General features: G+C 48.9%; 8 protein-coding genes across 8 annotated transcripts; 4 read left to right on the forward strand and 4 right to left on the reverse strand.

Annotated features, from left to right (window-relative positions):
* The first annotated feature begins 8,014 nt into the window (after positions 1-8,014).
* Positions 8,015-9,434, forward strand: BO97DRAFT_119303 (MYB DNA-binding domain protein). The gene is made up of 2 exons (XM_025689965.1): positions 8,015-8,820; positions 8,904-9,434. Exons 1-2 carry the CDS (start codon positions 8,348-8,350, stop codon positions 9,307-9,309), a joined length of 879 nt encoding a protein of 292 aa, XP_025549921.1. The 5' UTR covers positions 8,015-8,347; the 3' UTR covers positions 9,310-9,434.
* Positions 9,435-9,510: 76 nt separating this feature from the next.
* Positions 9,511-10,719, reverse strand: BO97DRAFT_119297 (tRNA (carboxymethyluridine(34)-5-O)-methyltransferase). The gene is made up of 3 exons (XM_025689964.1): positions 10,514-10,719; positions 10,298-10,422; positions 9,511-10,129 (listed from the first exon to the last, which is right to left on the reverse strand). Exons 1-3 carry the CDS (start codon positions 10,622-10,624, stop codon positions 9,646-9,648), a joined length of 720 nt encoding a protein of 239 aa, XP_025549922.1. The 5' UTR covers positions 10,625-10,719; the 3' UTR covers positions 9,511-9,645.
* Positions 10,720-11,108: 389 nt separating this feature from the next.
* BO97DRAFT_406763 (tubulin-folding cofactor B) lies at positions 11,109-12,766 on the forward strand. Its single transcript, XM_025695485.1, has 4 exons — positions 11,109-11,224; positions 11,465-11,823; positions 12,096-12,315; positions 12,394-12,766. The coding sequence occupies exons 2-4, from the start codon at positions 11,554-11,556 to the stop codon at positions 12,720-12,722; spliced, it is 819 nt and encodes a 272-aa protein (XP_025549923.1). The 5' UTR covers positions 11,109-11,224; positions 11,465-11,553; the 3' UTR covers positions 12,723-12,766.
* On the reverse strand, positions 12,744-15,402 carry BO97DRAFT_372148 (Cupin domain protein). Its single transcript, XM_025692853.1, has 5 exons — positions 15,144-15,402; positions 14,863-15,023; positions 13,617-14,798; positions 13,300-13,548; positions 12,744-13,250 (listed from the first exon to the last, which is right to left on the reverse strand). Exons 1-5 carry the CDS (start codon positions 15,206-15,208, stop codon positions 13,033-13,035), a joined length of 1,875 nt encoding a protein of 624 aa, XP_025549924.1. The 5' UTR covers positions 15,209-15,402; the 3' UTR covers positions 12,744-13,032.
* Positions 15,403-15,518: 116 nt separating this feature from the next.
* Positions 15,519-17,029, forward strand: BO97DRAFT_119429 (ribonuclease H2 catalytic subunit RNH201). Its single transcript, XM_025689966.1, has 2 exons — positions 15,519-16,725; positions 16,836-17,029. Exons 1-2 carry the CDS (start codon positions 15,686-15,688, stop codon positions 16,846-16,848), a joined length of 1,053 nt encoding a protein of 350 aa, XP_025549925.1. The 5' UTR covers positions 15,519-15,685; the 3' UTR covers positions 16,849-17,029.
* Positions 16,873-18,504, reverse strand: BO97DRAFT_393746 (peroxisomal membrane protein PEX16). The gene is made up of 4 exons (XM_025693942.1): positions 18,235-18,504; positions 18,134-18,169; positions 17,223-18,057; positions 16,873-17,160 (listed from the first exon to the last, which is right to left on the reverse strand). The coding sequence occupies exons 1-4, from the start codon at positions 18,386-18,388 to the stop codon at positions 17,037-17,039; spliced, it is 1,149 nt and encodes a 382-aa protein (XP_025549926.1). The 5' UTR covers positions 18,389-18,504; the 3' UTR covers positions 16,873-17,036.
* Positions 18,505-18,720: 216 nt separating this feature from the next.
* On the reverse strand, positions 18,721-20,739 carry BO97DRAFT_393748 (SAE2 C-terminal domain-containing protein; the record flags this gene model as incomplete). Its single annotated transcript, XM_025693943.1, has 2 exons — positions 18,721-19,437; positions 19,528-20,739. The coding sequence occupies 2 exons, from the start codon at positions 20,737-20,739 to the stop codon at positions 18,790-18,792; spliced, it is 1,860 nt and encodes a 619-aa protein (XP_025549927.1). The 3' UTR covers positions 18,721-18,789.
* A 504-nt stretch (positions 20,740-21,243) lies between these two features.
* On the forward strand, positions 21,244-23,302 carry BO97DRAFT_393749 (WD domain protein). The gene is made up of 2 exons (XM_025693944.1): positions 21,244-21,473; positions 21,548-23,302. The coding sequence occupies exons 1-2, from the start codon at positions 21,307-21,309 to the stop codon at positions 23,058-23,060; spliced, it is 1,680 nt and encodes a 559-aa protein (XP_025549928.1). The 5' UTR covers positions 21,244-21,306; the 3' UTR covers positions 23,061-23,302.
* Positions 23,303-25,101: the final 1,799 nt, after the last annotated feature.

Genomic DNA, 25,101 nt, shown 5'->3' on the forward strand with positions numbered 1-25,101 from the left:
GGATGTGATTGAGCCCACTGCAGCAATATCAGTCAAAACCACTAGGGTAGAGAGTTAATATTACTCTTTCTTCCCGCACTAACAGTCTTCGGGTCCCCCTCACCGGGTTGCATGGGCTGATTCCGATCAGTGGTGCTGTACTATAGGTACGGTGGCAAGGGTAACAATTAACGGTACCCGTTCAATCGCTTCCCAGAATAGTATAGGCAGATCTTTCCTGAAAACGCTCCAGGTGGATTGCATTGATGACGTTGCGACGATTCATCAACCTTTAAGGGTGAAATTGATACTAGTATTGGCAGTCATGCCATTCAAAGAAAAAAGCAGACAGAGGATTCTCTGGACCCGTATTCATTTACCGCCAGCCCCCCTCCACCCGTTAACGCGATGAACCACAGTTTGCTGCAGATTCAAGAACCAGAGGAGTAACATGTGGATTGCTCTCTCCAAACCCTTTAAAACATGAAACCACGATTTCCCGTGGGGGGTCAAGGTGTCCGAGCCAATGTCAGACTTTCGGGTGGTTTCCACTCGGCCACAGGAGCCAGATCTATCGGCGGACATGGTTGACGTGCCCTTGACAGCTTGAACATCGAAGGTCGGGTTGAGGGAAGAAGTTTGTCAGAGAGGCGGTAATTCAGTCAAAGAGACGGAGGGACAATGGTCGTAGATGTCATGAACTGAATTCAAAATCACTCAAACCTGTCTTACAGGTGTCTCCATATTCGCTACGGCCTACCTACATGGGTTCTACTAAACTTCCACCCGGCTTGAAATTTGTAGTGTGCTTTTCTCGAGGCCACACGTCCTTAACACAAGACTGTGGCGCGAAAAGCCATGGCTGTTGGATCTTTTAACCGAATAACTACTAAGTAGCAACGATGGCCATCTCCTAGCATGGTAAAACCACCTCATTCAGGCTATGTACCTTATGTACCTAACAGGTCGAAGGAAATCTGCTATCTTAACGTACCAAACTTTCTATTGGGCAGCGTTGAATGCCCTATGGGAGATTTTTGTGATGGTACCGACTTGCATACTCCATAGCCACGGGCCACTGTCCAGTTTTGCCACGAGAATGATGAACCTGGACTACTTGGAAATGGCTAATGATTTGCCCTCCCAAAAAAAATACACACACTCATACTTTGGAGTAGTTCAGATCCTCAGTTCCAGTTAAGTTTGTGCTTCACCATTGTGGCTTTCGATATCCCCAGGTGCCACTGTATACTTGGACACTCGGGACTGGTCCGACCTATAATGGAGGGTTCTGGTCTGGGTTGCGAGAGAGATTGTTGACCAGAACAATATCAAACGAGTGGGATACTTGCAGATCAGCTATGGCGATTGAAGCCACGACATTCGGCCAAAGCCTCTGGTGCACAGTAGTCACTGTTTCGAGCGAGGATATATCTGCAAATATCAGCCAGGGCAGCCATTTTGGAGGAAGACCTTGGACTCATTTATTCTGAAAAGATCCTATTACTTCGAACATAACTTCAACCTGTACTCCACGAGTTCGATTACGACGCTACTATTGTTTGTCCTACTTGGTATGATGGCCAGTTAAGGGAACCACAGATTTCACCATCCTTGTGGCGGTGATGGGCACGGCCATGAAGGGCACGGCCAGAAATACATGATGTGGGGAATGGAGACGGGACTCAAGTACTGACTACTGGGAGCTTTCGGACAATTTTCTGCCTGTGACCGACATTCCCTACTTTAGTGCTACCGACCTAGTAGGTAGGTAGATAGCCTAGTGCCAGCCTGGAGAACTACAGTAACTACCGCAAGGAGGTAATAGGTTGTAAGCCATTCTTCCCTATATCCCTGATCCCAGCCCGGCTCCACTACCGATTGATCCAATGGTTTAGAGTAACCACTCCTGGAAACCGTTTGAAGTTCGAGTCCCGGACAACGTCGATGGCGCTCTTCGCTGAAAATGCAAACTGTATAGTGCAAGAAAAAGGGAGTGCACTGTGAGCGTTACTGTTCAAGCATCGCTTGAAAGTTGATTGACGACGCTTTCTAGTTATGGCCGTGTCCTCCCTTATCGGAAGTTACCACATCAGCACTCCATTTTTCCTTCCATACATGTGTTCCTCAAACAATTGAGAGCTGTGCCAATTCATGATCAAGCACCTCAACGCCTGGTTCAGATGGATTCAACAATTACGCTCTAGTCAATCAACCCCCATAATTAGGACCTCCAAGTAATACCTTGCCGCATCTTCCTCCATGTTGACACAGAACCCCGCGCACATATCCAAGCTGCGTAGTGAGTTGCTACGCTTGCTTCTTTCAGCCTGGACACGAGGGGACGTCTCAATCGAATAGGGACCGGGAGGGCACCCTCCAATTTCGGAGAAGGATGGATGATTTTTGTTTGTACTACAAGAATGGCGGCGGTTTCCCTGCGGATTTACTAACGATCCAAACTAAGACATGCTTGCCCTGTGATATAGAGCTAGCTACTCAAGTAGGCTGAAATCCGTACTGCAGACTCACTTCGACTTCACGGGAACCGAGCTTGGAAAGTGGCCCCTCCAGCTATAGACCGGTAGGTGCTAGCAACCTGCGCCCTGACCTACGCAAGCAGCAACTTGACAACATTTCATTTCACGAAGATCGGAAAACAGCACGGGAGGCGTTGTGCGTTCTAGATCAACGGCAAGAGTGCACTGAACCGACCGCCATTTCCTCAGTCGGGTTTAGTAAACACTGTCTGGCTGCTACAAGCCGTGCCATATGCAAAAGCAAAAAGGTCAGACAGCAGGAGGGGGGTCGATTAATTGCATCGTGTCAGACTCAGCCTCGATCTCACAAAGAGGACCGCCGGAGGGATGGCCGGGCCAGGACTAATCTGCGTATGACCATGCATTGAACGTGCTATAAGTATGTACTGTACTGCACCCAATCAATTCTCCGAGGATCAACAATTGAGCGGTGACTTGCCGCTTCTTCACTTAACAGCAACTTGCCCGCGCCGTCTGTGTTACCCTAAACCAAGACAGTACTCGTGGGGTTGCAAGTCTTCAAACTATATTTGGCATTGCGAAGAGAGCATTCCAGGATTTGACCGAGTGGCCTATTGTATTGTACTAATTTCCAGACGAGCAAGATAATCAGAGCTGGGTAAAAGGAAAAAAGAAGGCGACTGACCACCATGGTAGCTCAAGAGCTGTTTAGCTGCATAGACAATAGCCTACCTACTTAGTTCGATAAAGCATCGACAGGCTGGCGCATTATATCGCCCCAAGCATGCACTCAGCGGCAGCAATGGGGAGGGAGGGGGGGGGGGAAATAATAGCAGACCGAATTGACAATGAAATGAAGATGATTATGGTTATTGGTTGCTTTTTGAGTCTGGTACATACGGGGAATGCTGTGCTTGCTTCTAATGGACTGGGGTTAGGGAAAAGTACGGACTTTCGAGCCTCGCGTTCGTGGGCGCCTTCCACGGCCAGCGCGTTTGCCATGTCACTGAGTAATGGAACGGCCCACTAGTTATGACATTGCTTGGCCCACTTAGCCTGTCAAATATGGCCGGGTCAAACTGCTGCCCGGGGGCAATGACTTCCAGGTTCCTCTCCCCCCACTCAATTCTTGGTCGGTCGGGAAGAAATGGCGTAAATCCAGTCTGTAAGAGAAGAGTGGAGGATTAACATGAATGTACAGTACTGTACTTATTCAAGGCGCCACCGTTTGGACCGACCCCACCGGTCCCTAGGTAATCTTGCAGACTGTTGCAGGCTTGCAGGCTCGGGAAACCCCTTGTTCCCGTGGCCCCGTCGTTCGAAAGGCAATCAATCCCCCCGTGGCCCAGACACTCCGCACCGCACACATGGAGGCATTTCCATTGTATTATTTTCTCTTGTTCAAACGCGTAGTACTCTGAATACTGTACTCAAACCTTCAATTGTCCACCCCTGCCTCTACCTAGGCGGCCGATCGAACCATCTTGCAGGGTCACGAGACGGGGGCTGAGGTCATATCTACTTATTCGGGGGCCCATAGAAGGATGGAGAAAAGAGAAAAAGAAGACACAAGGGCGATTGAAGAGGAGAATAGCGAGCACCAGCAATAAATCACCAAATCGATATCTTTTTACTTAAACCGCAGGTCGAGCAAACCACGCGTCTTGCGAACCTGATAGGTCTGGGCCCAGATAGTTCTCCTGTTTCCAAGGGGTCCAGGCCAGAGGATCTTCACACTCCAAATTACTGGAGGATGTGAGCCCAAGGAAACTACTAAGTACTTTAAGTATCGAGACGGACCCATCGGGCCCAAGTCTTGATCCCGACCGACCATAAAAAAGATGAATACATCAGAGAGAGAAGCCGTGCGTAAGTACGGAGTACTGTATGTACATGCCTGTACATACTCTATAGAGTCTCGTGTGTGCCGACCAATTCCCATACATGGGGCTTAAATCAGCATCAAAGTCATCTTCTAGCCCTTGGCAACGTGCAGCGGTATTGACTACAATCTTTAAGGTTGAACGGGGTGAAAAGGTAAAGAGCAATAGAGCAGTAGGAGGTGAGGGAGGAAAAGCCAAGGTTGATGGCTGTCAGACGATTCTCGATGGCACACAGTAAGGTTTGTGTGCTGGCTGAAAGATTAGAAACTTAGGTAAAAGCCGAATGCAACAAGCCAAAAGAGCACCCTATATCTTCGAGATTACTTTGATTTAGATCCGTGTATACTCAAAGGTCAGATAGCAGGAAAGATTTGGCTTTGCAAGCATGAGCAAGAAAGCGACTTGCTCCAAGATTTACCGAAGGTATGAACTTTACGAGACTATGGATTTGTAGGTACCCTTAAAACGAAGCAACAGGAGGAACATTAAATAAAATGGGTCTGTAGCAAATTTCCGACCCACGCCGCCGCTTCCTTCAGACCGGAAGTGAAGATGAAACCCAAGCCCACTCATGGAACCCGGAAGTTTAACCACTCCACAGTCACGGCAAAGGGCGAGTTACCGCCCTGTCACTGTTGAAATGTGGATGTATCAACTTCCTCTTGCTGACCTTTTTGGGGACGCGGGACTATTCTATCTTGATGGGGAGGGGTTCAAGTTCAGTTGGAACTGTACTAGGAGGCCAACCCGCTTTGATTGACCTCATGAGATCTCGATTTCACTGGGTCATCATAGAGTCTCGACGAACATGATAAGAACGAGTGACTTGAATGAGGACATGTCACAGCAGTCACAGGCTCGAAGCCTTCAAGTCTCAGTTTTCACTCTCGCTTCCGTTTTGCTTATTCTTTCCCTGTGCGTTTATTACACGCCTGCCCGGCTTGGGTCCGATAAGGTCGGTTAGTTAAGAATTTGAGGCACGAAAGTGCAGAAAGTGGGCAAGGCGAACCGTTGCTAAGAACTACTAGACCCCCGGATCCCAGCTAGCGGCTGAGTGATATTACTTGGGCCGATACTTGCCATTCAAGGCATTGGGGCTCGTTCGCCGTTGACAGATCCATCGCGACGGTCTGGTACCACCAGCCATCAGACTTGGTCATTGGTGGGAGAGGACACGGCACCGTTCGTTCTTCGGAAATTTACATCTTGTCGATTGAGTACCTGGTAGTCACTAGGTGAGTAGGTACCTTCTACCTGGAACCTAGTTGGAGGAACCGAGTGTGGCGGCAACTAAAAACACAAGGGATCACAAATACTGTGATGACAGCAGCAGCCTCCAAGCAGTCGGAGAATTTTCTGAAGCATGATTTGAGTGAGGGAGGGGGAAGGTTTGTTTCCAGAGCTCTGCTTGGTTAAATTGGAAGTTGACAGAACCCTATTTTCATTGCATCACTGGCAGTACCCTGTACTTAGTTAGGTAGTTAGTAAGTACTTACATGTAGTTACTTAATTAGTACTTATTGTAGAGGTAATAAAATGTACCTTCCTTCCTTCACTTCATGCAATTTTACCTACAGCCTGAGCAAAAGCGGCTGACTCCGTTTCGGCCGAGGCTCTGGGAGACTAGTCGGCTCGACGCCGTCGCTGTTACGCATCCGTCCTCTCCATTGTTGCCCATATTCGCCTTTTGATTGGGGCTACTCATACCATTTCCACCTCCCGGTTTAGGAGGATGGCGTTCCCCACAGGGAGGAACCATGTTCTTTGGCCGTCTGTCTTATTAGTGTTGGTGCTATTAGTGTTATTATTACTGTTATTACTACTACTATTATTAATATTAATATTAAAATTAATATTAATATTATTATTATCATCATCATCGTCATCACTATCACCATCATCATTCCTGTTGCTGTTATTGTTACTGACTTTAGGATAATCCTTCCCTCCTTGTAAGTTTCCATCAATTTGATTTTATCTCATTTGACTTTTATCCTCTAGTAATCTCTTTTAATCACTCTCTCCCTCCTGTTCTGCCTTCCCTGATCTATACACCAATGTATCTACAGTATGACCCCCAAATAACTTTGAATAACTTTCACTTTACATCTTATAACAGGATTTTCGACTGTTCAACACCAGAACAAGCCTATGTGGCTTAGACTATTCATCACTCGCATTGACTTACCATCCTGCCTCTCCGGGTTTGTCCTATGATTGCATAATGGTCCAGAGTGACCCGACACAAGTCAGTTTTAGCATAAAAGGAACAAAAATCGATGAATATATTGCAAGCCCGCCCGCAACTGCCTACGTTTCAAGTTCTTTTCATAGAAATGTAGTGCGAACACCTGCGAAGGCGAAGAGATGTTTTACTCATGGACTACGGCATTACGACAATTTGAACTGTTTCCTTTTTCGCCAGAGTATACTCCGGACCTCATCAACAAATCACGCAAGTCACTATAATTACCAGACCGAGGCTGGGCTCGAACGTTCGGGGCGAGGTTTGACCGCCAGGAAAGCCTTCCGTTCCAGTATAGTTTAGTATCCGCGAGTGGAACCGTTGTTCTTGTGGTCGCTATTCTGTTTTCTGTCTCTTTTTTCCCCCCTTCTTTGTCTCTGCCTTAACGCTTGACCTGATCTTCTTGTCCTCTTTGGTGGTGGATGACTACTGTTCCATCAATCCTGTTTAATGCTTGAGGGATAATCGAATCGAGGAGAGTGTTCTTGATTACCTACATAGTACAACGATCATGGGGAGTGCGCATGCTCTTCTAGAAGTGATCGATGCAGAAACTTAGGGGCAAACTACACCAGGCTGTATTCCATTTAAGTCAGTTGAGATCGTAATGGATTTAATCAGCTAAGTATATCTATTAACTGATGACTGACTATAATGACTAGCTAGCTACAGGGCTGGCATTATGAATTCTATATCATATACTTTGTACGCAAAGCTACTCAAGTGATTCGCTAATAAATGAAAAATAACAATCTACCGAATACGAGTCAACCAAGTAGGTCACCTAATTAACCACAACGGTCAATCCATGCCTACCTAATCATATTACCGTGCTTCGTCTATTTATTAGACAGTTTTCCAAAAAAAAAAAAGAAAAAAAAGAAAAAAAAGAAAAAAACCATCCCTCCCCCCCCCACCACTGGGCCCTGGCCTCGCCTCTTCATTATTAGCCTCTGTCTCCTGTTCTCCATACCCTAGTACCTACTCTACCTTAGTATCAGCTACCACCACCTTACCATTACTGTTGAGCTTTTCATTTGCTGTCTGTTCCATCAGCTGTCAATGCCGATGATCTCTTTTCTTATGCATTTCCAAGCGTTTCAACTGTCGTGTCTGGTCTTTCCCCCCTTCCTCCTTCACGATTGATCTCGATGATTGTTATCTCCCGCCTCAGTTTTCACTTCTTCCTTGTCGCTTGTATACGTTGCGCCTAGCCAGGACTTACCCACCCTCTACTACTACTTCTTGTCTACCTGCCAGCCGGGGGCACAATTCCACAACCTTCCCAGACTATTCGACGTATCAGACCACCGTCTACTGTCTCCCAAAAAAAGTTATTGCTCACATCGCTTTCCCTGCTCTGTGGTTTCGCTCTCCTGCTTGATCGTGGACTGGTCCCTATCTGGCAGCTTCCTATTTTTGCCTATTCTTAAAAGCACCCGGGGTGCCACGAGCTCTTGCATCCAGATCTGGAATTCCTGGCTTCCCGTGAATCTCTGCTATCTTCATCTGTCAGGTCTAAACGCGCATGTGCTCTTAGCTTGCTTTCGTCAACATTGTTGGAAGCTCTTGGTCTACATTTTCTGAATCTCTACATTGCATACGATAACCAAGATATCCCCGCAACAGTCGGCTCCCATAATTGCATCTCCTGTTCTGGCATCGACTATTCCTAAGAAAAACTAGTCGCAAGTTCTTTATACAAGAGCAGCAGCAATCCTTCATTGCGAATCGCGCATATGATTGCGTTACAAAACCAGGCCATCTTACCTCCCGCCAAAGTGGATATCTCACTGCTATTGAAACCGCAGGATGAAGAAGAGACCGCCCCGGTGACTACCGCGCCAACCTATGCGCCCAGCACGATACCGTCAGCTTCGTTGGTCCCTCCCCTACCCGTGGCGACGCCAACTTCAATCCATCCAGCAACGGCTGTACCGCCACTTTCCAAAGTCTCGGCTTCAGTCCCTATTAAGCGTCTTCAACCGGCTCATACGGCAGAGTCGCCTGCCAAGAAGCAGTCGAAATGGTCTCCCGAAGAAGATGCTCTTATTATCGAATTGCGGGGCAGCGGCATGAAATGGGAAGATATTAGCAAGCGCCTCCCTGGTCGAAGCGCTATTAGTTGTCGTCTCCACTATCAGAACTATTTGGAACGCAGAAGTGAGTGGGATGAGGATAAGAAGAACAAGCTCGCGCGGCTGTATGAGAGGTACGCTATGTTTGGCAGGCTTTGCCTCCAAATTGTCAACGTATCTTGGTTTCGTGGGTGATGGTAGGCTGACTCGATCGCAGGTTTAAGGCAGAGATGTGGTCGAAGGTCGCAGAGGAAATGGCGATTCCTTGGCGGGCAGCAGAAGCCATGCATTGGCAGTTGGGAGAGCAAGAGATGGCTCGTCGTGCAGGTGTCGTTCCTTTTTCGCTGTCAAGCACAGCTATCGACCCCCCTGCGCCCAGAGCACGCAGAGCCAGTACATCTTTGTCTCGACCAAGGAAAGGATCGACTTCACGGTCGATACATCATCCCCCACAGCTTCCGTCTGTTGAAGAACTCACTGCTGGGGTACCTGCTTTTGCGCCACCTCCGTCCTTCCTGCCGCCCCGTGAAGCATATAGAATAGGGCGCCCTGTGGATTTGGGTGGCGGCCAAGGCGGCCCATTCGGGCCGAACCTCGGTCTTCCTCCTCGAACCCTTCCCTAGGCAGGCCGGGGGAAGCGGTGATGATGACTATGTCTATTTTCTCCCATTGCGTCGTTACGAGTTGCATAGCGCTGATTGGAGGTATTGGTCGTTGAAAGGGAGAGTTTACCCTAGATATTCATCTTCGGTATGTGCATAGGTGGTATGTGGTTTTTGCATCGCCTTTGCATCGCCTTTGCAGTTTGATTTGCAGAAAAAGAAAAAGTTATAAATGGTTGACCACCATAGGGAACAGCAAACTTGCTGGCTTCACTGCATGCCATGCCATTCAAGTGTGATACGGCGTCATCTCTGAGGCTGGACCTCAGACAATCTGCTGCACCCTCTGCACGCACCTTATGATGACTTGGGACATGGACGTGTGGCGATCACCCACCAATTGTCCTTTTCATAACCCGAATCCAGGACATGGCCACCTGCTTCGTTGATGTTCTGCTCTAGTTCCGAGGCTTGGTAGAGGTGGTAGTATCGATGGAACACTTGGGGCTCGCTGCCAGCAGAGGCGGTGCCCTTCATAACCCATGGAACCATTCTATCTTGCTGATCGCCTTTGTCCCAACCACGCCGACTATCTTTCTGCTCTAGAGCCCAGACGTAGATCAGGGCTTTTCCACCCGGTGCCGACGCGGAGGCAGGCTTTATTGTCCGCAATATCTCACGGATGGCACTGATCCTTCGTTCTGGGGTGGACAGGTGGTGGATCACAGCGATCGATATGGCGAAATCAAAGGAAGAATCAGGATGCGGGAGGCTAAGGATGTCGGCGACTACGGTCGAATGTGGCTGATGTCTCTGGGCAATGCGGGCAAGGTTCACAGATCTATTAAAGCGTTGATCAGCTCTCTGACCCAGCAAAACATGTGTGTCATTGTTCATCTTTGTTTGGGTTGGGGATAATGTCTTTTGTGGAAGAGCATAGCGGGGTAGAAAGCGAAACAAGAGGATTTAGAGTCACGGAGATATATAAAAGATAAAGAAGACAACATACCGATCTGAAGCTACGATGAAGACATCTTTATTTACGCTCAGGTTCTTGCCATTGCCACACCCCACATCTAAGCCGATGGACCCAGGTTTCAAATCTGTGAGGAATTGCTTCACAATAGGCCACGGCTATTGGGATCACAGTTAGCGGCAAACATACATTGTATTTAGAGGAGGAAGAGGGAGGAAGTGTAGGGGAGAGGACACGAGAAATTGTTACCTTATAGCGGGTAGATGAGAAGTGATGCGCGATCTGCTGATATACTTCATGCACGTTCTTCTCTTCATAAGCATCTTCTTGCTGGCTGCCGACAAGGGTATCGGATGCCATTGTGGCCTTCTCTTGTAACCACGCACTAAAGATACAGTGACGGTGGAACTAAAAGTGTTTCTACAAGAAGGTCACTCAGCCGGGGTGGTGCAATGTGTCAAGGAAGGAATTTTTAGTCAGATGGAAGGGGGAATCACCCGGGATGAGGATTGAACCACAGCGAGAAATTTCCCGAGAAGACATTGTGCAGCTACCATAGAGTCTGGTAGGTATCGTCATGACTGGTCAGTACCATACAAATCCAAGTTCCGGTCCACCATAGCTCATACCTAGTAAGTAACTGAGTAACTAAATACTCCGTACAACAGCCAATTAATTAACCTTAGTTGAATAAACTGCCAGCCACTCCTGACTAAGCATTGCTTAGTAATATCTAACTAACTACCCACTGTGTGAGTCAATTAAACTACCTTAGTTAATTTAGTCTGTTATTCAAATTATACAACTGCCCAGATAGCCATAGTCAAGTTCACATTAAGAGAACGATTAATCATTTTCTTTTTCTATAGGATACACAATCTTCTCACTGCGAGAGGCACGTCTGATATACTCAGCAGTGAACCTCTACTTAGAAGATCAGTCAAATTGTTTAGGAAGCATGTGAGTACTAGAAATATCGATATCCATCTTCGTCCGATTGTCCTTGTTGTCTAGTAGGTGCGTTTGTGTATAATCACATGTCATTCTGTGTGTTATCATATGTGAACATTACTTCTAGTGCTCAGGGTGAATCGCTATTCCATATCTTTCCCCCTCTCCTTCGCGCATCACAGGAGAAACAACTGAATTCATTCTGTATTCCCTCCCTGGATCGTGTCATTCTACTAACATACCGCTCAGACTTGATTCGTCGTTTGCTGACCACGAGAAAGCAATATTGGAAAATCCTTCCCTATAGCAGTACAATTCAGCAGTGCAGACCAGCGGCCATGGCTTTTCAACCAACTCCTGCGGATATCTCCGTCATCATCACTACGCCCGCCGCGGGCTCCAGCGCCGAGCCACGCTTCTTAACGGAGCGCCGAGTTACTCCAACATGGACCATCGTGCAGCTGAAGAGCAAGCTCGAAACCATGACTGGTGTTCCCCCGAGCTGTCAGCGGCTCTGCCTCAAGTCACCCGGGGGTCCAGACCAGTGGCTTGAAGGCGACGATAGTACTATTGGTCAATGGGGTTTGATGAAAGGTTGTGAAATAGAGGTAGGATGTACTCTCCTTGCATTTCAGCTTGCCCGAATTCTCTGCAAGCTTATGTGGGATCATTCTTTGATCGAATCGTCAGCCATCGGTGCTGCAAAAATTGCTTTTACTCCCCCCTCCTCCCAAAATGCTCCTTCCTCTCCCCACTTCTTGGTCATATACATTTGTCACACCAGCAAATGACAGGAGCATCTCAGCGCCGCTTAGATTCTACTGGGTGTTTAAGATACTATCTTCGAATAGTACATTGATTTGTCAATTCTCTTTTGCAGGTCCATGATTCTCGCCCTCGATCCACGCGGCCTAACTTCACAGATTTGTCGTCCGTCGATAAATATGTTTTGCCGACATCCACATACGAAGCGCTCCCGAATTCGGTTTTGGCGTGGAAAAAGAATCAGAAGCTCGGTCGATTCGATCCCAGTACTGTATCACCCGAAGAAGCTATGCGCAGCCAAGCTTCGAAAGACATAGGAGAGATTGAACAAAGAGGTAAAAACTGCAAGAACAACTTGACTGCTCTCATCATCCGATCTGAAACCAGAGTACTGATCCATGCATTTCTGGTAGGCATTGCTGTCAACAAGCGCGCCATTGTCCTCCCTTCATCGCCGCCACATGTTCGACGCGGCACTATCCGCTTCGTTGGGCCAGTCCCAACAATCCCCATCCCTGGAGTGGAGCCTAACCTGGCAGAAACCGACCCTACTGCTTGTCCAGTATGGGTCGGGATCGAGCTTGATGAGCCACTGGGTAAAAATGACGGTAGCATTGGCGGAAAGAGCTACTTTGTCTGCCCGAACAAGACGGGCGTCTTTGTGAAACCCGAGAAGGTGAAAATTGGAGACTTCCCGCCCTTGGGTCTGGATGACTGGGACGATGAGATGGAGGAAATCTAGCAGATGTTTTCCCATTCCCTTCATATTGCAATACAAATCTGCACTAACTAGTAGATTAACCACAATATTCCAATAAAGCTTGTAGTCGGAACAAGAACCTCCGGGCTCTCACGCCGCGGCACTAAGGAGAATGGAGAGAAACAATGACGAAATACATCCTTATCATCCCAGCAATTGCGTGACACATTCGCTAATTCAGAAGCCACCACTCCAATGGGAAGGCGAGTAGAAAGTTGTACAGATCATCGAGAGAGTGAAGAAAGAGAACCTAGACAGCTGTAAGGATAGTGCCCTTAGCACACACGGGCACTTATGTCGCTATGCGACCAGGCCCATTTTTCTGCTTGCCCCTGGGCCTACCTTTCCCCATAGTCGTGGGGCGCCCTGTTGGCGTGCTAGAATCTGCTTCCATGATACCAGCTTTTGTCGCAGAGCCAGGAGCAGAGTCATCATTCTCAGGAAGACAGCCCTGTGTGAAGAATAAGCGCGCATCCTTATTGTGCGTATTGGCGAAGCTGTAATAGTTGCCTAGAAAGTATGTCAGATTCCCATTATCGAAGGCCTAGAAGCTACCAACCTCTGGGAACTTGGAATACACAGCCCTTGCCCGCGCTGAAGCGAACCCCTGACACATCCACTTGCACGCGTCCATTGCAGATGTAGAATACCATATGCATCTTTTTTGAGTTCTTGGGCTTTTTCACTCCGCCAGGCGGCAACTCAACGATACCGGACCCCATGAAGGGGGAGCTGATGAGTTTAGCGAACCGCCACGACGAGTCCTTAACGCTTTTGGTCTCCATTCCAGAGGGGGCATATGCGAGGTCTGCGTGAGAAGTCAGTTTACGGTAGATCCGACAAGCCGAGGCAAGGCGCTGTGAGTTGTAAACCTACCAACGATGTCTGGCTCCCCTGCCGTCTGAGTTTCCGGATCCCACTTTCTGACATAACCATGCAAAATTCCACCTTTTTTTTCCCAGGGGTCAAAAAAAGCTGCATCTTCATCAGAGTCGTCATCTCGAGCTCGAGACTTCTTTGAGGGGCGGCGTTTGCTCGATCGTGGCTTCTCTGGCTCAAGCTCTTCTGTGCGGATGATCTCCTTGATGGTTGACAATGGAAATCTCTGGCCTTCTACAGCCTCGCCATCGCCATAGACGCATCGCTCGTTTCTCCAGTAAGCGAGAGGCCTTACCGAGACACGGCCCGATCGGGTGTGCGTGGTAGTGTCGTCTGAAGGGGCTTCGCGCTTCAGTACATACAAGCCCCGGCCTTTCAGTGGTCCTGTGCGGTTGATATAGTTTTCCACCACTCTATCCAACTGGGCGTCGTCAGGTGAACTTGACGTTCGATCAGTCTGATCCATTACTCTAGGTTTCTTCGTTGATCTCTGTTCCTCTGTATCATAAATATTCTTGCGCTGTGTCTTTGGAGGCCTGCCTGGGCGTTTGCGCTTTTGTGTGACATCTAGTTGTACTGTATCAGAGAGAGTCGAAGTATGCAGATTCTTTCTTATGCCATTCCCATGTGTCATCAAGGGATCCTTTGACTGACGTCTCCCGCGTGCATTGGAGGCGACAATGAATGGAGACTCGGGATTTGCCCCATCCGAACTCAAGTAGCCTGTTTGCTCCTGCATCAGGGCGTCATCGTCGGCATGAATATTATCCACCGCCTGATCACGTTCCTGTCCCAGAGCATGGGCATTCTCGTCCCCACTCGACTGAACGCTTGCATCAGTGTCGGAGTAGCCCACATCCGTAAGCTTTTGGGCAACAATATCAGTTTTCTTGCTAACGCGCGCGTTGTGTAGATGGTTCATAGACGGCGTCGCGTTCACGGAACGGTTAGTGAGCGGGGATACATCGCGCCGTGGCTCGCCCTTAGCGATCCCCAGTCCTTTCCCATCGGAAGGACTGGAAGAGGGGTGGTTGCGCTGTGGACTCTGGGAAGATCGCAGACCAGGTGTTCGCCGTGGGGAGCCCGTGAGCCCAGTTTTCATAGGGGATCGTGCGACAGGAGGAGGAAAATAAGAGCCACGTCTGCCGTTCAAGAAATCTGCAGGGCCAGGCCCATTTCCTGCATAGATAAGCGCCTTACTGTCAGTACGTATGATGCAGATGTGTCGAGACTTATTACAGACCCTCGTCCATGGACATGCCATCTGAGCCGATCGAGGCTTCGTTTCGGGTGCCGAACCCGTTCTCTCTCACCGGAGAATTTTCAGGAGAGGAGAAGATGCCATCGACTTCTTCCATGCCGAATTCATCACGCCTCCCTTCTTTCAAGATTATGCCTGTGCGCCTGTACCGCTCGCCTGCATTAGCCATTCACGCAGCGGCAAGTCAAGATGAAGATGGCAGGGGAACGAAATTGAGATTATTAGGCAATAGGAATCGATTGGTGTTCCGGGTCTATAGCTACCTTCCGGCTTTCCCAACGTTGGCGTAGTCGTAGTCGCGAGCTTTCGCGGGCCCCCGGGGAGCCATCACTGCGGAGCTTCGGAAGCTGTATGCGGCTAGAATGTGAATGTGGCAGGTTGGAGAGATTTCGCGTCGGTTACTTCGAGTTGAGTACGTAGAGGGAACAAGTCCCGTCGCGCAAAAGTACTTGAGTGCTGAGAAGTGAAGGGGATCGGTGAAAGCTAATGGACTCCGAAACGCGACAGACGTTCAGGTCGAAGCGGCACTGAGCGCTGCGGTGGGGAGTTTGGAATTCATGGAGGCGGCGGCGAGCGGCGAGCGGCGAAGGTGTGACACGCGCTAGTCCTGAACTGTTTGAGACGCGTCCCAATTTGCTGATTTATATACAATACCACGATTGCCTTACTCATTTCTCTCGTCCCAAGTCTTTTGCATGCGCTGGATCAACCATTGAGCTTGTCTGCCGTGCTTGAATGCTATTCTTGGTCGCAATACATACTCCATCATCGCCCTTGATTGACTGACGCTCGAAAACCGCAGAAGATGGGAGAAGCCAACCAAGGTGCCTGCGACCTCTCTTCAGAAGCTTCCTCAGCTTCAGCTTCCACGGGTCTTTTTGTACCCCCCAGCATAGATTGTACTAAATTATTGTCTGGTGATTCTTATTCCTACTTTTCACCACACCCTCCCTCGCCCAACACATTCAATTCGACTTCCCGGGGTGAATCACCGCAAGACGACTACCTCGTCCTAGGTATCGACGAGGCTGGACGCGGTCCTGTCCTGGGCCCGATGGTATACAGTGCCTTCTACCTGCCGCACCAGCTCCAGAATTCTCTTCTTTCTCGCGAATACAAATTCGATGATAGCAAAGTCCTTACACCAGGAGTGCGCATGAACCTAATGAGGTTACTATGCACACCCGGCAATCCGCTTTTTGAGTCGTGCGGTTGGGCTACGAAGCTGCTATCAGCACGCGACATTTCATCGGGTATGCTGCGACCTGGCGCCGGGTCTTACAATCTCAATGCTCAGGCAATGGATGCTACCGTCGAAATACTCCGAGGTATCGTCGAAGAGAGAAGCATGAACGTTCGGGAGGTCTACATAGATACGATCGGAAATCCCGTGACATATCAACAGAAGCTGGAGAAATTGTTTCCTTCCCTGAAGATAACAGTAGCCAAAAAGGCTGATTCTCTTTATCCTTGTGTCAGCGCGGCGAGTGTCGCAGCCAAGGTGACTAGGGATGTTGCTTTGGAGCTATGCCACGAAGAAGTCTCAAAACGATGTGATGCCGAGAACAATGCCCAGGCTTTCACTACTCAAAGCTGGGGTAGCGGGTATCCTTCAGACTCGAAGAGTGTCAGCTGGCTTCGAAACAACATGGATCCTATTTTTGGGTGGGGAAACGAATGTCGATTTAGCTGGGGCACTGCCAAAGAAATGTTGGAAGTAAAGGGAGGCTTTAAAGTTGACTGGCCGGAAGAGGAAGAAAACTTACATATGAAAGACTTTCTACTAACATCGGCTGGGGCTATCTCGAAGTCACACCATGAAGTGCGAGAATGGTACGGATCGAGGTCAGTGGATATTCTTATATGACACAACGCACAATGCTGCGGGTGAGTCGGAAATTTCATGTCAATAATGACAAGCGTGATACCCCATTGACTGAAAATCCACACGCCAGAGATCAAAGTTGATCCCTAGAATATACACATATACCTGGTACTGAGAGCACTTTCTACGGAACGGGAATTTGCTAGACGAGATAAAGCAATAGAGAAGCGACCTGTGACCAGTCAGGTGCCTGGACTATCTTAGATAAATTGGGGCCAAGGCCATAGGTGACGATTATCCGCACAAAGCTGCAAGGAAAGGAGAAATATGATCACAACGTCGCAGTTGAGAAATAGTAGTTGTCCCATAAGTATTCGTAGTCGCCAATGACGCTGCCTACCAGGTCAAGTAGAGGCTTGCCCTTCATCTTCGCAGTCAAGCCCTGGAGCCAGGGCCTAATTCCGTTAGTATAATGGGATACTTCCACGGGTGCACGGGGAGACTTTAGATCACATACTTAGTAACACTTGTATAGAAAGCCCCCCGCATGGCCCACCAACCCATTGCCCAGCCCCTTTTCCTCAGTTCCTCGCGTTCGAGCCCTGTCAGTCCTCGAAGGCCGCCAGCAACTCTTTCGCGGAAGTCGGACTTGGCAAGCTGCCGACAACCATATTCCAAACCGAATCCCAGCAACCAAGGTCTCCAGCGATGTCTGTCTCCGCTGTATTTTTGCATCGCTAGCGCATAGACCACTGGCCGAAGGATATATAGAGCTTCAGCTAGCTGTCCTTGACCAGCAACGCGATGCAATAGAGCCTTGGGTGGTTTGATGTCATCAGCGGTGAGGACCTTGGAAATCAAGAAATTCGAGATATCATCCACGTCCGGTAACGAAGGGAGAGGTAACCCGGTCCGTGGCATCGTCCAGCTCAAGTCCGACAGTCGTTCGCCCGTTGGCGACTGCATCCCATTCCAGTCACCTTCCTCCTCATCTGCGAATCTAGGGTCAATCTCCCGCTCAGGCAGCGGAGGATTCACTAGTGGCCTAGATTTCGTAAGACGAAGGAGCAAGAGGCGACATATTGCTTTGACTGCTTCGATAAGAATGATGACACGCCAGCGGACCTTCTCCCCGCGGCGACGGGCAATCATTTCCCAGAGCAGCTCTGTATACTGGACCATCTGTAAGGCGAGGGCGATTTTATGGTATAGCGGAGACCGAGACGTCCAGTACTTAGTATATCTCATGTGTGGAGTCGGTATCGGCCGCGAAACAGCCGATGGTAATCTGGAAACAACTCGAGAAACAAGCGCATCATGATAGAGCGACAGTAGTTGGACCCCCGAGTGCACTAGAAGGGTCATTTATCCAATTAGGCAACCAAATATCATTCGCAGATCAGTATAGTTGGCTCTGAAACAACGTACCACACTCCGAACTTATTTCCGAGTCTCGATATCTCCCTGGAAAAAAGCATCAGCTTTCCTCGTCCTTGAAGACTGTGTATAAATAGATTCATGATTCCAACCTGGAATGATATATGTTAGAGACCTCAACGCCGACTCTACCTGGCCTACGGAGCTAGCGTTCTTGGTAACGAATTCTTCGTACAAGAGCAACCATCTTGCTGGTCGTAACAGGGCAGAAGGGGCGGCGCTCTCAGTGTTCCTCGTAGCGCCCATCTCCACAAAGAAGGTGTACTAATAAGGCGGTTTCTCAAGGTAGAGATGCAGATGACCCGACTGGAAGATCGACTCAATCCTTTTTGGGGAACGAAGACAGAAGAGCTGTATTGAGGGCCTGGAGAAGATGGTTTTACCCACGGAGTGCACTGGGCATTACCGGGAGATAAAGCACGTGCGCCGCATAGCAAAGTTACATACCGCCTTGTTGCCGAGGTTCAGCTGGAAATCCGGGGAATCTTGGCGTGGGTTCCGGAACATGGCCTTTGCGCAAGGCGCTTGTGGTCACTGGTAAAGCAACCTTTTTGATGGCATTCGAGAGACAATATCTTCTTTGTTAGAAAATGGTATGTACAGTACTTGCTTCATTCAAAAAAAGAAGCTCTGTGATGAGTATATGCTCACTCATCTGCGAACTTCCAGAGCCCCCCGGGTTGCGTTGCATCTCTGTGCCTGTCCTTGACTAGATCCCTCTCGAGCCTCTTAGCTTCCTCGTGGTCGCGTACCAATTCTTGAGTGCTAGGCATATCAGTGCGCCAGAACCCGGGAGGTGACCTGGCGCGCGGATGCTGTTGCCTGTGCCTACCGAATTGATTGGCCATCAGCCTTGCCTTCGCTTCTTGTAGGAGATGATTCCGGTCGTCCACACACAACCTATCAATCAGATTTTGTTCATCCCCAAGAAAGTCTCTGAGGACATTTTGGTCATTTCGTTCGCGTTCCTGACTAGAGCATGTTGCGTCCGCTGGGAGGCCATGCAGACGTGCCAAATCCAGGAACTTTTTCCCACAGCAATCGTAACGCGTACAGCCTTTTGCACATTTGAAGTCAGCCCTTTTGCGGATCACACTGTGAAAGGCATAATCATATCCTTGATTGTATTCTGGATTGATTTTGAAATCTTTGAGTTGAAGCTCATGCAGCGGTCGTGCTCTTAAGGGATCCTCCCCGGAGTCTGTTATCACGTCCCTCTTAGACATGATCGAGTCACTGGTGTAGCCGGTTTTCCGAGTCCCATTGCCTGGAGCTGTTTGCCCCAGTCTCCCTACCTTAGACATTCCATTTTTATTGTAAGTATCCGGCTGCATTCCTCTCAAATCAGCGAGTGGGCGCTTGCGGACGCGATTAGGAGCGCCCACAGTCCTTACTTGTGCTTCCAGCTCTAATTTGGCAGGCAATTGCCCATCAAGCAGACTATGTAGTCGCCGGAAAGTAGGCTCACCGTCAACACCAAGAGTAAGGCCTGAAGGGCCTTTCTCTGACATTCCAGTAAACTTCCTCGAAGGTAGACTTGAGTAGCTTTCATCACCATCGTCCAATATCGAAGATATGTAGTCTTTGGCGACCCACTTCCCAGCTTCTTCGTGAGAATTTAGAGGTAATTGAGTAAGTTTCCTAGCCCCAAGGTTCCCATCGAAAGATCGCAGCACGGCAGGCCGCTTTAGAGAAGAGGAAGATAGCGACGGAGATAGACGTGCGTGGGTGTGCCCCCCTTGGCTGGTTGGTGCAGTAGTCGCTTCTAAGAGAGTGCCTCGTTCTTCAACATGGGCATCTCGAACTTTCCGCCTCTTTCTGGGAGTCTCGACAGCATTACCCACTTTGTCAAGATCCTGAGTGCCAATAATTCCACCTGCTGGCGATCGGCTGGGTGGCGGGCTTGGAGACATGGTTTCGTCTTTGACCAAGGTGGAATACATTGGTCCTTGTCGCGGTACCATGCAGTCTAACTCTGACGTTCTCGTTGCTGAAATTGACATTTGGGCAGCTGAAATGATGGCTTCGTTTTCGGGTTGACCCGACTTTATTGGCGTTGGCTGCGCTGAAGAAAGTTGAAGCAAGTCTTCGCAGCTGGTTCGAGACATGTTTATTGGGTTGCAGTCCCCCGAGTCTACACTATCTGCATGATGCCTTTCGGAGACTTTGAGTGTAGAAGCCGTGCCATGTTCCGTGACACCGCAATCAGTCGGCTCCAACACGGGAACAGAAATGGCTAACCCCATGGTCTGCGGCCCATCAATGGAGACTTTCCTTGTCCGCTTGAACTCGATTTCTGCTCCATCAAGCAATAAAATGAACTTATCACGCTTGAGGCACTTCTGCCAAAGACTCAACTTCTCTTTGTATCGTTTGACCTGATTCCTGAGCTCGCACGAGGCTTTCACAAGCTCCTGGGCTTCTCCGTAAAGTGCCGTATACGCTTTACAGATAACTTCGATTGCTTCCGTCTTGGTATTGTCATGATCAGCACCAGGGCCATGACTCAAGTGACGTAGAACCCGATGAGGCGCATATGCTGCTTCGAACTCACGAAATTTCGTGGAGACCTTATAGTCTTCAGGCCCATAAGTCATTGGGGCGTAGGAGAGTCTTGTCTTTCAGTGAATTCAATTCTTCAACAGCCTTAAGCCGCTTTTTTTCTGCCTTTGTGGCCTTTTCTTTGGCAAATTTCGTATTCGTGTCGCAAAAGGGGATCTCAGTCTTCGCTTTGCTGAAAGCTTCCTCAAAACTGTCCTCTAGTATTCGGGTGGAAGAGATCGAAGCGTTCTCAGAGCCTCCATGGACGTTGCCAGTATTGGTCTATGTATAAGACTAACATGGGTCAACGTACTCTGCTTAGCTATTGCAATGTGGCCGCTTGATTGTACATTGATTTAATAACCGTATTGATATAGGGTAATGGAATGATCTTAGATATCATTATGTTTTGTATCTTGCAGAGATACTGCATCAAAGGATGCTCCCGTGACCGTATGTAATATATTCTCTTCGCCGGGTGGCGGCCCTTATGTAAGCGCTCATCTGACGTAACTGTGTCCTCGCGCAGCGTACAAGATAGCGGTATGGAAAATGTTGAAGACAATTTACAAAATCGCAATATCCACTCCCGAAGCTAGAGACCCTTGCTTCTTGACTATTAGATGTCTAAACGGCATTACGAGGATGGATTATACGCATTACACGCACCTCGTCCCTCAAAACGTGGGCGCCTCCCGAATGGAATCAATCGCATTTCCACTCTGAGCGATGAAACTTTACTCCACATTTTGTCCTTCCTACCCATTTCATCTTTAATAGTCTGTCAGCGGTATGTTTAAAACTCGTTCAACCTTGTTTAACCCACCCATGTTATGACATGGACTAACCACAACCTTCATAAAGTTTGTCCTATCGATTCAATGCTTTGGCTCAGGATTCGGAGTTGTGGAAGAGACATTACTATTACCGGTGGGTGAGACAGCCACGTCGTTATGCAAATTCCAGGCAAACTGTACTTCCGGTGGTCGAGTATTCCCCAAAAGTGTCATCATGGCTCAATCATAGCCACTTGGCAAATGCAGGAATACGTATGGATTGGAAAGGCCAATATCGTCTAAGACACAATTGGTCCAGAGGCGTCTGTCGTGTGACTGAGGTCGAGCTTTCTCAACCCTACCTTCGACCTGCGTTGATCGCTTTTTGCGCTGGCGTCATCTTCACAGTAGATCATGACTCCCAGCTTCGAGCTCGGTCTACTCAAAGTCCTGCATTTTGTCTCGCAGAAATCTCATTGACATGTCCCCGGGCGCATCCAGCTGCCTTGCCCACGGCGGTGACAGCAATGAACGGCTCTCGCCCGAACCTCATCGAGATTGCTGTCGGCTTCGAAGATGGTCATTTCGGCATATATAACATGGATACAACTTCGTCGCCGCTGAGGATATGCTTTAATAGCGCTGGGTCGACGAACGGTGCCATTACTGCAATGTCTTCATTGTACCCCTACCTCCTCTTGGTGTCACATCATAAGGTCTTATCGCTATTCAGACTGGGCACAGATTTTAGTGTGCCTGTCCACCTGTTGCCCAGGGAACCTACACTTTTATCATCTCTCGAGGCAGACAGCATCATGGAGCCGATGTCACTTTCGGTTCGTTCGGCTGGCTCGGATGTTATAACTTCCATAGTGTACAGCTTTTACCATGCCGGCTGTGGTTGGTCTTTGGGCATCCAGGAATCACTGTTCAGCTGCTCGACTGGCTTGCAGAAGGAAACGCGGCTCACAACAACCGTGGATTCTCAATATGGAATATGCACCCCACTAGCTCACAGCTGCTCAGGAACGGACCAGTCGTGCAGTTGGGTCGAGACAAATAGGAAGAACACGTCTCGCTTGAGGCCAGCCGAACCCTCTATACATCATCAGGAAGCCCCGACTTCTGTGTCTTATTCGCATCCTTATTTACTATCATCACACACAGACAATACTTTGACCGTGTACCTGGTTATGTCCACGTCGGCGGGCTTATGTATTAAAGGTGCACAGCGTCTCTGGGGTCATACGTCCTCAGTTTCAGCCGTGCAGGTGAATGAACGTGGCAAGGCAATATCGGTAAGCTCCCAGGGAGATGAGATCAGAGTTTGGGAACTCGAAGGCTTAGTCTCAGCCTTTGGGAGGCAACGAGCGCGAAGACACGGAAATAGCATTCGAATTTGTCCAGGAAAGAAGCAAAGTGATATCAGTGACCTCACGCCGAGTTCCCGGGCCAAGGACAACTCCCTGCCGAATACTACACAGGGCCCGCACAGTATAACCAAGATAAGTGACTGTATTAGATTCGATGATGAGCGTGTCCTTCTGCTGCGTGGCAAGAAAATCGACGGGCAGATGTTGAAATCATATGATTTCACGTGAACGGGCCAAGGTCGAGAAGTCCGGTAAGGTCCATGGTCTTGCAATGAGCGGTTCACTTCAGTCATGGAGACTCTTCTTGTTGACGCTCATGGAGCGTTGAGATAGATTATGGACCGGCTATATTTCAGGTGAAATGCAAAGTGATATTTGGTATCAGCTCACATAGGAAAGAAATTGTACCTAGCTCAGGGAGGACCTTGGGAGGGGTCACCTCAATTAGTATTTATATGAGAGTACTTTACAGCCCTGCCCTGCCGCTTTTATCCTTCTTTTTCTTTCCCCTTCTCCCTTATCAGATTCATCAATCTTGTCTTCAGCTGATCGAGTGAGGATACAAATGACAGATGTGTCAGACACTCTTCTTTTCAACAGTTTCATTGTGAGTGAGGATCCCCCGACTTCCAACACCGCTATTTGTCGCCAGCATCGTCAGTATGACCTCGCCTGGAATGCCAGTTCCAGCGAAGTGGTTGACTCTCGTAGACAGAGCTCTGCGGCACCGGGTTGCTAGTGGGAGAAAGAGGTGAAGCTAGGGGATTGTCTAAATCAGCGAGACCCTACACATTTACCGGCTAATCTGGAATTCATACTACTTCTCCTGTTAAGGAATTGCCATCTTATGTCATAGCATTCGATAACAGTCGAACTCGTACTAAATAGCATTGCAACTGCGAGCGAAATCTGAGAAGATAACGAAGTGAGGCTATTTGTCTAGTACTATTGTTCCTAGGTGTTGTGTGCGGCATGCGGCGGTTCCTAGTGTTAAAGCCCTGCAGGCTCCCCCGCACCGAGTTAGCATATCTCCGTTTTATGGTCTGCATTAATTAGTCTGACTCCTCTCCTCATTATTAGCACTAAATTTCTGATCGCCGAGTCTTTCCCCTCAACCTCCATCCATCCTCACAAAAAAAATTCCCAACTTTAACGCTCCCCATTCCGTCTCCCTCAACTCCTTCCAAGTCAAAACCCTACACTACAAGACAAAATGAGTTTCCAAGCTGGAGGTCGTGGATGCTTCAACTGTGAGTCTAATCAATCCTTGAAACCCAACCAAAAAAAAAAAAAAGAAAAACAGAAAAAGAGCAGCGGGCGCGACTCTGGCTCGCAAGTTCTTGGCCTTTCTAGAGCCCTGCAGCTCGAGTCAGAGGGTCCTTTGTTTCCCAAATGCCAATTTCTGCCTGCACCAAAAAATAAATGAATATGCCTGGATCGCACGCCCTCTTCTCTTCTCGTCCTTTGAAACCTCGTTATTGGAATCAAGTGCATGTCGCTAGTCGGCCCAGGACGCTTGAGAGACGAGTGTGGACCCAAGTCATCGCATGAAGCACCTCAATGGGCGAGAATCCTTCTTCGCGATGATCATCTGGATGCTACAGACACTAATGATTCTTTATCTACGATATAGGCGGCGATGCCTCGCACCAGGTAAACATTGCTTCCTTCCCCAACAGATGTTCGAGTAGCATCGTGACTCGTCCCTTGTCTCCTGCAAGCCTCTGACAAAATTTAGGCCCGCGATTGCCCCAAGAAGGGTACCCCTACTTGGTAAGTATTTCTGCGTCCCGAGTTGAAAAAGTCTGCTAATTCGTCCTTTGTAATAGCTACAACTGTGGTGGTCAGTACCTCTTCGACCCTTCTTCCATCTCCCCTCTTTTCCGTGAAGTTAGCTGTTGGCTTCTGTCGGAGTCTATTTCATCATTATCAGGGACGAATCTGGTCTGACTCGTTCATTCTCCGACCACAGGTCAGGGACACGTCAGTAAGTTCGCCATGTGGTGCTCTGCCCTACACATGTCGAGAAAAGGGCTCACATATTTCAGGTCGTGAATGTACAGTAGCCCCGAAGGAGAAGTCGTGCTATCGTTGCGGCGCCACTGGTCACATTTCTCGCGAATGCCCTCAGGCTGGCTCGGGCGAGAGCTACGGTGCTGCTGGTGGTAGCCAGGAGTGCTACAAGTGTGGCCGGGTCGGCCATATCGCCAGAAACTGTCCCCAGGGCGGCAGCTATGGCGGTGGCTTTGGCGGTCGTCAGCAGACTTGC

This window comes from Aspergillus homomorphus (assembly GCF_003184865.1).
Source record: "Aspergillus homomorphus CBS 101889 unplaced genomic scaffold BO97scaffold_27, whole genome shotgun sequence".
Classification (NCBI taxonomy): Eukaryota; Fungi; Ascomycota; class Eurotiomycetes; order Eurotiales; family Aspergillaceae; genus Aspergillus; species Aspergillus homomorphus.